General features: G+C 46.2%; 1 protein-coding gene across 6 annotated transcripts in view; it reads left to right on the top strand.

The window, feature by feature from the left end:
* The first annotated feature begins 4,470 nt into the window (after positions 1-4,470).
* LOC146648887 (dual specificity protein phosphatase CDC14AB-like) overlaps positions 4,471-10,770 on the top strand; it is a 20,985-nt gene continuing 14,685 nt past the window's right edge. Inside the window, exons 1-2 of one of the 6 annotated variants that reach the window (XM_085389091.1) lie at positions 4,471-4,572; positions 7,489-7,579. In XM_085389091.1, coding sequence (XP_085245217.1) covers positions 4,518-4,572; positions 7,489-7,579 — 146 coding nt within the window. In that variant the 5' untranslated portion in view covers positions 4,471-4,517. Of the gene's footprint in view, positions 4,573-5,760; positions 6,410-7,488; positions 7,580-10,770 lie in introns of those variants that run through there. The other 5 variants (XM_085389086.1, XM_085389088.1, XM_085389087.1 and 2 more) reach the window with 5 other exon arrangements.

Raw genomic sequence — 10,770 nt, 5'->3', positions numbered from 1 at the left:
CTTATAATACCAGGACGGAGCTGGCTAAATATGCAGAGCCTCGATATCTGCAGTGAAACGCGGAGCCGCGCGTCTCCTTGTCGCATTATCTTCTTCAGAATCCATCCTGGAGCCTCACATCCTCCCTCTGCTGCGCTCCTCTCCAAAGAGAGCAGCACAAAGAATAAATCAGAGGTGAAAGCAGTAAAACCTGCTCCCTGCAGCCAGCCTGTCCTCTCCTCCCCGAGAGAAGTGAGAACGATCTCGGTTAATTGGTCTGAACAGACGACACGGATTAGTTAAAGGAAATCAAAGTGTTTGGACTCATCCTCCTGGACGGGCGGGCGGCGGATTACGCAAAGGACAAGGCAGGGCGGGGTGACGTCACCACACAGACAGATGCACTCCTCTCTCACACACGCGCGCGCACACGCACAGCTGATGCTGCCTCATTATTTGGTTTAAACTCTGATTTAAACGATAAGAATAAATGTGTTGGTTCAAATCTTTATGTGACTGGCTTTACAAATATGAATGAATTTGGGACACTTAGGACTCCTGCAGCTCTCAGCCACAGCCTGGATTCTACATGAAAGACATAAACACTGTTACACAGTACACAAGGAACATGTTGTGATGTCAGAGACCTAAACCCAGTCTGCGTTTTCTATGTTTGAACTTATTGGAAGAAGCAAAAACAATCAAACAAATCAAATATGACAGTTTCGCTGCAGGAAGGCTTTTCTCACAGGCTGTTATCAACCACAAGTCAACCAAATTCTCTCTCAGCTAATTACACAAAGAACACAAAGCCAGGCAGCGTCCACCCGTCACTCAAAGCTGCTAATGCTGGACAACTTTACATGATGGTGGGTCGGTCTCTGTGTCAGTATGTGGGAACACCAGCTGAGGCACAACAATCACCTCTTAACACACTGACTTAATTGTATTTGTGTTGATTTGTAACAGTGTGTGTACATGCGCACTGATGTCTGATGAATCGCTGAAGGAGTTTTTTAAATTAAAAATCAAACTGATGATGTAACCAGGGTCATTTGGCTGGCTGGTTGATCCAGTGAGTTTCAGAGAGGTGGGTCCAGTAAAAACACCACGAGGCCTAAAAGTATACAGGCTGCACGTCACAGTATCTCTGCCTGTGCTGCACTCATGTCGTATTTCTTTGAGGGAGTGCATTAAAAATACTGCTTTAGTTTTGCATCATATTCTGTGTTATAGTAGTACTTTGATTCCAACTGTACCGCTGTGATGTGCTCTGAGGCCTGTTCTGTTGGTTGGACACTTCCATGTGCAGTACTTATATTTCAACTGAATCTCAATCACATCAATCAAACATTGGCTCCTTACACTGATGCTCTGTCATCACACCTTTTACAGTTCAGTTCACCTCAAGGCACGTCATGTTGTCAGGTAGACCCTACAATGATAGGTACAGAGAAAACCCAACAATCATATGACCCCCTATGAGCAGCACTTTGGCGACAGTGGGAAGGAAAAACTCCCTTTTAACAGGAAGAAACCTCCAGCAGAACCAGGCTCAGGGAGGGGCGGGGCCATCTGCTGTGATTGGTTGGGGTGAGAGAAGGAAGACAGGATATGCTGTGGAAGAGAGACAGAGGTTAATAACAGATATGATTCAGTGCAGAGAGGTCTGTTAATACATAGTGAGTGAAGAAGAAACACCCAGTGCATCATGGGAATCCCCGGCAGCCTACTACAGCATCACTAAGGGAGGATTCAGGGTCACCTGGTCCAGCACTAACTATCTGCTTTAGCAAAACAATCTACATTTAATATAACAAGTTTAATATAAACATATGGCACTGAAGAGTCAGTAACCTTTTGGGACACCATGTTCCTCCAGAACAGCTTCAGCAGATGCTCCAGGTGTGCTCCAGGTGTTGTGTTGCTCATTTGGTGGTTTGTTTAAAAGAAGTAACATATCGATCTTCCAGAGGTGTTCAACAATCAATCCTGAATCTTTTCTGTGTTTTATCTTCTAAGCTTTGAAGGACAGAACAGAAAGAAAGCTGAATAATATTTTTGTCAAGAACAGAAGGATGTTGGACTCTTTTTGTCACGGACCCAGTTCCAGGGATTCGGGGTCCGTGAGCAGTCTGGACTACTATTGTAGTTATTATCATTATTATTGTGGTTATTGTTATTATGGTTGTGTCTGCTGTCCTGTTTTCCGTGTTGGTGTACTGTCAGGTGTTTATGGGTGTGTGCATGTGTGTGAGGGTGCGGTCGTGGCAGGCACTTTTAGGCCTGCTGGGTGTGGCCCTGCCAGCTGACCGGTCCCACCCAGGAATCCACACACACCTGGCGCCGATCAAGCCTCGTCAGAGGAGCTTCAAAACAGTGTGGCTGAGAGCTCCTCGACGCTGGATCGTTGAGTGACTTCCCGTCAGTCTTAGTTTATCGTGCAAGGTTAGTGCAAGTCTGCCGTTAGGTTTTGTACTCACGACTGCCTTTTGTATGCGTGTTTCTCAGGAGGAATTGTGGCGACCAGGAGGCAGCACACGGACAGTACACAGGGAACGGAGACAGAGCACGGAGCACGGGATAAAGGAGAAGACACGGAACGGGAGTTGGGATCGCACGGGGAATTTATTGTTGTTTGGATTGTCACCACTGTAAATAAACGCACTGCCTTCAGCGCCAAGTCCTGCATTTTGGGTCCTCATTTCTCACATCCCCACGGTCTGCCAGCCAGACCGTGACACTTTTTGACCTGACAAACTGTGACTCGTCACTGACACTGTGTAATGATTTCCTTTCATTCTCAAAGGAGATTTGCCAGATCTTGTGAATGAAAATGATTTCCTGTAGGAGGACATTGTGGCAGAAATTGCTTTGGGAACGGAGCTATTCAGACCTCGCAAGTTGGAAGCAATCTTTGAGAGCTGTGATGCTTCATGAACTGAGTGAACTGCTGCAGCACTGGGAGTCGGTCCAGCACCGATGTGATGCAGTGATGGAGTACCACAGTGATCATTTAGAAGTGATGTGGGGCGCTCAGAATCAGGTGGATGATGTCAACGTTCTGGTCAAACTGAAGCTTGTTTTACGTCACAATCCCAAAACGGCATCGATGACAGCTTTGAGTGTTGGCAGCAGCTTCCTGGAAAGTTCAATGTGCATCGCTCTCTGATGTGATACATCAGAACACATTCATCAGCTGGAGCGCTGATGTTGGCTGTATGCAGTTCTCTGTCTCCCTCAGTCCTTCTTCATGTTTCATCATTACAAGTGTAAGCAGGTGTAGTGGCTGCATGAATGCATGCATGAAACACAGACTGGTGTCATGGCTTTCTGCTGGGAGAAATGAACATGTTTAATGTTGCACGGTAGTGTGTTCATCTCAAGCACATGTCCTAAACCTGACGCAGCAGCCTTGGTTCATATATTTAACCAAAGACTACGTGAGGAAGCTGGTTTCCTCTTCAAATGAACACGTGTTGTACGGGTAAGAGCGTCGTGTCAGGTGGTGGGATCGTGTAGTTTGACGTCTGGATCACTGGTGTTTTTTTAACAGGTCAAATGAATGGATCATGCTGGCTCTCCCATCAGTGGATGTTAAACATAGCCACACAGTCAGGACAGTCTCTGACTGATCAGAGGCTTTTCCAACCCTTGGATCATATAACAGTCATCTCCGGCACGTGTGTGTTGGTACAGAAGCCCTACTCTTAAACTTAGATGGTGCTGAAACAGCTTGTTTTACACAGACTGCACCGAGGCTTCGACACGATTATTTAGAACTGAGAATCATGCAAAGTTAATCTAGTAGAGCCAAAGAATAAAGTATGGACCCTTCACAGGCTTTTTCACGTTTCCCTGATGTACCTGAGAAATAGAATTAGCAGCGTTTCACACTGATGCATTTACTTTACACAGACGTTTGTCACATCACAGACAGAGCCTTCTTTTTGTCTTTGGTTAATTAGAAAAAAGCAATGCTAACACGATGTGCTTGGATCCATGTCAGGCTTCAGAAATGTGAGCAGTGTCACAAAAACAAACCTTCCCCTCCTAAATATCTCAGTCATTACCCAAAGTTTGACAAAATTTCTGTTTCTTCTTCTTTTCTCGGTTTGGACATTATTGCATATTTGTATAAAATAATTCTGTTGTATAACACGTTGCATCAAACTCAGAGATGTGATCTTTTTTATCATTTATCTAAAATACTGACATATAGCCCCTTCTCAGTTCAATTATCTTCATTGTTGCCTGGCTGGTTGGTAATGCCGCGTTCAGCCAACAAATCTGCATGAAACTGTTAGTTTGCTCGTGTCCATGTTGGTGCATCAGTAACTACAGCAGAGGCTGTCGCTTCTCACGCAGGGCCAACATGACCGAGCAGACAGAGCATGTAAGCAGACAGCAGGTGGCAGTCTTTCACTGGAGACCAACCTATGATCGCCAAGGGCTGATAAAAATCTGTCTTTTCACGTGATAATAATCACATACGTAGCGTATTGTCTCCACATCAGTATCGTCAGTGCTTCACCTTGATGGAGGCGTCCTCGGCTACGAAGCTGCTCACCTGTCCCTCCAACCTTCCTCCAGGTAATCTGATGTCTAATTGGCTAACTGGAGCAGATTAAGCTAAGACCAGGAATAGGACTGCGCGTACACACACACACACACACACACACACACAGGTCTGCATGTGGCTTTCCGTTAGACAGTAAGGTCAGTGTAGCATTACAAACATAAAGCCATAAGAAGGAAACGCTCTCCTCTCATCTTCCTCACGTTATTAATTCTGTTCAGGGGCGCCTCAGCCGGCTCATAGCTAAACTCCAATGTTACAAGTTCTTGGAAAAAGTAACACTGTGGTGGAAATATTTCTGTGGGAATGAAATGAGTCACGTGGAGAAACAAATCTGTTCCAAACAAGCGCGTCCAACAAAGAAACGAGTCCTCAGCGTCTTCATTAGGACACGTTTGCTTATTGACACCCATACTTGTTTCTTTTGGACGGACTTGAAGACCTTGTTCATACCAGTTTGGACACACCTGCGGCGCAGCTGGGTGAGCAGGAGTCCCGGTGTCCCTCTCTCACTTTCCTGTCAGTTTTCACTGCATCTGTCTAATAAAGACAAAAATATATTTTAAAAAAAGAACAGAAAGTTTGGATGCAGCTTCTCATTTGATCGTTTTTCTTTATTTTCATAAGTATTTACACTGTAGCAGACATCACAATGTGGAATTAAACCAAAAAGTCTGAAAACATGTTTTATATGTGAGATTCTTCGAAGCTTTGCTGTCCCGTTCTTGTCCCAGCACAGAAACAGAGACACGTGGGAAAAGTGACATCTCGTTAAAATGAGTCTGTGTGAGGCTAATCCAACAGTAATGCAGTCTAATGGTGTGGAGGTCTTCCAGTCAGTGGTGACAGGCCCACTAACAGCTGTGACAGCACCGTGTGGGGTACGGAGCCGCTTTAGAAATCAATGCATGTAAACTGTAGGGCGACCCTTGTATCTGTAGCCATTCTAAACATTTCTGTTTAATAACCAAGCAAACACTTGATTAGAAAACTAAGTGATGCAAGTGCAGACTTAGCTAGCGGCCTGTGGAAGTCACAGTTCAGTCAGGCAGCTCAGACATTTGGCACTCAGGACTTTCCACCTTTGGGTGATGGGAACACACCACAGTGCAGTCCTCCATGCAGACCCAACCCAGCTCATCATAGCACAAACACGCAACGTGTGCAAGAGGGAGGCCACTCAGACACGGGAGGGAAATGCCATCAGCATAAATGACTTTGTGGTGTTACTTTTGTAACGTTCACGCTGATCGTCAAATACAAATAAGCAAACGGTGCATTTTGTAGCAGCCTTGAAATATATAAATATATATAAATGTATATAAATATATATCCCGTTTCTGTTACTGGGAAAGGGGGATTTCTGTTTAAATCCAGCTCCAGCAGGCTTCGGCAGCGCGGCCGGTGATGTGTGCGTGCGCGCGTTTATGTGACCATTGACTGAGCATGTGCGAGGCAGCAGAGAGATTATCGCTGCCACGACTCTGGGCTGCCCTGTATATCTTCTACTTGCTGGAATATTCGTTGTAGTTCAGGCATGGAGGAGCGGAAACCTCTCGGTTCAGGCCGTGGAGCGGAGCGGAGCGACTCGGTTTGGGGGGACTTTGGAGACTTTACGCATGCTCCTCGTCAGCTGCGGGCGGGGAGACTTTAAAGTTGGACGCTTTTCATTTACAGTAGTGACGGAGGTGAAATGATATTCTGTAGTGAACTCTTGGTATTTTTGGAACATCTGAAGTGGTCTCACAACAGATAACCAAGAAGAGGACAAAGTCACTGTGACGCGACCATTCCCACTGTAACAAATGGCAGATGGATATGAGCAGGCCAGCGCATCAGAGTTTATTAAGGGTAAGTTTAACATCAGTCCTGGGATGTAATACTGCGTAATGGTTTCTATAAGAAACTACAGCCTGCAATATTTCCATGCGCGTGACTGAGAGCGCGCGTGGACATAAATACACAGGACTGAACTGCTCGTTCACTTTGGCTCATTTGTTCTTTCAAACAAAGCTAAACCAGCGTGATTCAGTGTGAGTTACACTGACCACGATAGTCTCCATCAGGGGGACACTAACGAAACAAGAGACGAGGACATTTCTGATTATTTTGTAGGTTCTTCATCAGCATTGTTGTGGATCAATAACTCTTGACAGGACTGTGGGGCAGCTGGTCGGCCTTTGGCCTGGAGGATGCTGGATCGTTTTCAGCGGTGTCTGCTATAATTAACATGATATAAACTGTAATAGCTGTGCATTAAGACGGTAACAAGAATCCTGGTAAAGTGAGTCCGTGCAGGTCCAGGTCAGCTTCACAGCCTTTACACAGCGGCTCGTTTCCAGGAATAAGTTTTCTCTTTTCAGCTATCACTGCAGAACTTGCTTTCCAGGTTTACTGAAGCAGCCTAATTACTCATGAGTACATGTAGAACTATATGTAGCTGAAAGGTTGAAACTTACAGGCTAACAGTTGGGGCAGGTTGTAGCCCAGTGTCCCACAGCTCACTCACTCATAGAGTCAAATATTACAGTTTAGTTAAAGTTTATAAAGCCATTGTTCCCTGATCTGGTAAAAAGAAGCATTTCAGTAGTGCGAGGATTAAGTTTGGCTAAATCAGGTTAAGTAAGCAGCACCAGTGTGTCACGTAAGGGCAGGAGATTTGGGTCCTGCCTCGGTTTCAGCAGCAGTTAATGAGGGGAACTGATCCTGTGCTGTAACCGAGACACCAAAAATACCTGGATGCAGTCAGCAGCTCGGTGTGATCGGGACAAGAGAGCGTTATCGCCCTGTATCCTTGACCTGAAGCCAGGACTGTGTGTGAGGCTGAATGTAACCTGTGTGTGTGTGTGTGTGTGTGCGTGCGTGTGCGTGTGTGTGTGTGTGTGTGTGTGTGTGTGTGTGTGTGTGTGTGTGTGTGCTGTACACCACAGACCGCCTGTACTTTGCCACTCTGCGGGTCAAACCTAAGAATACAGCCAACACACACTTCTTCAGCACGGATGAGGAGCTCATATATGAAAGGTAAGCTGCAGCCGTAATCTAGTCTGATCCCCAATCATGACGTGTCAACAGTCTGCTCCTGCTCCCTGTCAGCACACGCTCCTACAGATCCTTTCTTTCTGATGCCTCTTTCGTAACAGATTAACTTTGTTTGCCTCCGTTTTTGTTGTTTCGTGTCCTTTAGAAACTCCTTTGATCTCATTAATATCCCACCTGTTCATTTCAGAGAGACACGCCTTTTGACAGTCATGGTCCTGTCCTTCCTTGACTTCTCATTACTGGTCTCTGATTACCGTTATACTGTTAGAAGATGTCCACGGCTCCACCCGGAGGGATGGTGTCCTGGTTCAAACTATGGTTTTCTGGTTGGAGTTTACACGTTTTCTCTGCTTCAGTCCAAAGACATGCACGTTCATTCATGTTAGGTTAACTGGTCATTTAGTTTAGTCCAGTTTTATTTGTGTAACATCAGTTACATCCAGGCCCTTTGTAGGTAAACAACCTACAACATTAGAGAGAAAACTCTAATTGGACAATTCCCAGTGAGCAGGGCCGGGAACAGTGGGACGGTAAAACTTCTAATAGGTGGGGAGACCCTGAAAGGACTTCTTACAGTGTCGCCGCCTGGATGTGAGCAGGAAGCTGCTTCCTCTCAGGACAGCTGCTCTGGCCACCTCGAAGACTATCAGAACCTGGCCTGATGAAGCCTTACAGCAGCTGCAGGACTGTCTCCACACCACCAGGACATTTCTGAACATCCAGACCTGGAGGTGTCACCTGGTCTATCCCAACCACAAGCCCTGGATGACCGGGGACCTCCACCGGCTGCCTTCAGAGTGAGTGACGGTGCAGCGAGGCCTCTGAAAGGCCAAATGACACTACAGGTGGAAGATCACCTGGACAGCAACAACAGCAGGCAGGTGTGTCAGGAGGGCAGCACATCACCAAGTACAGGAGCAGTCAGAGCTGCCCCAGGTGATGCTTCACTAGCAGAGCAGTTGAATCACTCCTTGTTTTGAAGTGCAGTCACCAGAGGCTCGTATCAATGAGTCCATCCTCACTGTGGAGGAGTGTGACATGAGACGCACGCCGTCAACCCTCCAACAGTAACAGCTCATACGTCAGTGAAGAAGACATGAAGTCCACATCCTTGTGGAGAACTTCATCGAACCCTGTGTCGTCATGTTGATACATGTGCACTGTTTTTCCCATGAAAATGTCTGTTGATGTATCACCAGCGTGACTGATGTCATAAACCCCTGTGAACCATCTGGTCCCGGCCTGTGGTCATAACCCCTGACTGAGCACGCACGAGTTCTGGTTCCTTAAACGATCTGCATCTATTTTAGGATATAAAATTGTTTTAATTACACACCGATGAGAGACAGATCAAAGGTGAAACAGCCTCGGAAAAATGTTCCATCTGTGCGTTTATATGTGCACCTTCACACTGTGGAGCTACAGGCCATCCCAGTACACAGGGCTGGGTGGAAACTGGTTTCCAGCATTTCCTGACCTCTCAGGACTTTTAAGGAACTCTAAGATCTTAAAGCTCAATTCAGATTTTTGGATCAAATCAGATGTTTTTGTCTGCTCGTTCACACTACAAATAAAATGTGGCAGCAAACGTGCTCTAGTGTGAACGCTCAAAGCGGCCGCATGCGCAAAAGCAGACGTCACACACAACACGCTCTGTTTAGACCCAGAGCAACAGGATGTTTGACTGATGGCCTTAATATAAAGACTTTGGACTTCACGTTTCCCAGTTTTTGCTTTAAGTTATTTACATAATAATGTAAATAACCTAATAATGATCCTTATTGCTGTTTTAGAGGAGCGCTGCTTCAAAGGATCAGAATCTGCAGCTTATACAGTACAAATAAAATGTTCACGTTTCTCCAACGTTGTCTTCCCAACAGTTTCACTGGACGGACAGGAAGTGTTCACCATGTCTTCTCCGGAGCTGATAATCGGCGTCTGTCTTGTGTCAGTGACGTAAAAGACGGATTTAATGCGACGTGACCATCAAACAGCAGTCGCTTTCTAAAACATCAGATATGTATCGGATTCAGCACCACATACCAAAGTGACCCAGGTCGGATTTGAAAATATCGGATTTGTGCCGTTCACACTGTCACACCATGATCGGATAGATGGTCGCATAGGGTCAAAAAAATCGGATTTGATGCGCTTTCGCCTGCAGTGTGAACGTAGCCAAAGTTCCTGATGCTCAACTCTGAGCATCAGTATCATGGGATATATCACAGTGTCAGAGTGTCTGTCACAGAGCGGGTGTTTGAGCTGTGATTAACCGGGTAGGTGGTCCATGGGTAAACCTGAGATGGCTTTTGTCACGGCGAGTGGAGGAAATAAAGGAGGATCCAATTGCAGGCAGTCGTGAAGGTGGTTTATGGAACACAGAGCACAGGGAAAAAATGGCAAACGAAGATTAAACTAAACTATACTGGGAATAACTAAACTATACTGGGAATAACTAAACTACTAAACACAAAGCAGAAGACGAACATGAAGGAGGGGGGGCAGGACACACGGGTGAAACATGGCAGATACACAGACGGACCAGCAACGACAGAAGACACGACTTAAATGCACTCAGAGAAACACGGGGAGATTACACACAGGTGGAAGTAATTAACGAGAGGAGACAAGGGAGGCAACACAAGAGATCACTACACAAAGACGCAGACTGGACACACATCAAACCCACAGCAAACATGGGAACACAAAACCTGAGAGCAAAACCAGAACCACAGAAACAATAAATTGTCACGGCGACGGATGGCCGGTACTGAATAGGACTCAGGTGCAGAAACCCAGAGCGGAGACAGTAGATGATTTAATAGTTTATTACGGTTAAGTGCAAGGGGAACAAAAAAAGGGAAACGTGGCAAAGACAGAAAATGACGAGACGTGGAGCCTTGGTGTGGCGTGCCCAGGGGAACGTGGCTAGGGCGAGGGAACGAGGCCTGAGAAGTGGAACGGAGCTGAGTGGGGAACAGTCACACTGAGGGGAGAGGATATAGGAGTTAGGCAGGTAGTGAAGGCAGCTCAGAAGTGGCCAGTATAAGAGCAGCAATTCTTACTTGCAGTTAGGGACCTGGAGTGTTTGAGAGGGGGATGATGAAGATCTAGGGGAGGCTGAGTGGCGTGGAAAGGCTGACCTGAGATCCGGGGCTCCAGATGGAGTGTGA

Source organism: Rhamphochromis longiceps, linkage group LG18, assembly GCF_057381845.1.
Source record: "Rhamphochromis longiceps isolate RC_006_pf linkage group LG18, R_longiceps_female_GT1.1, whole genome shotgun sequence".
Taxonomy (NCBI): Eukaryota; Metazoa; Chordata; class Actinopteri; order Cichliformes; family Cichlidae; genus Rhamphochromis; species Rhamphochromis longiceps.
Note: the sequence above shows the minus strand (reverse complement) of the source record. Positions and strands in the feature narration are given on the sequence as shown.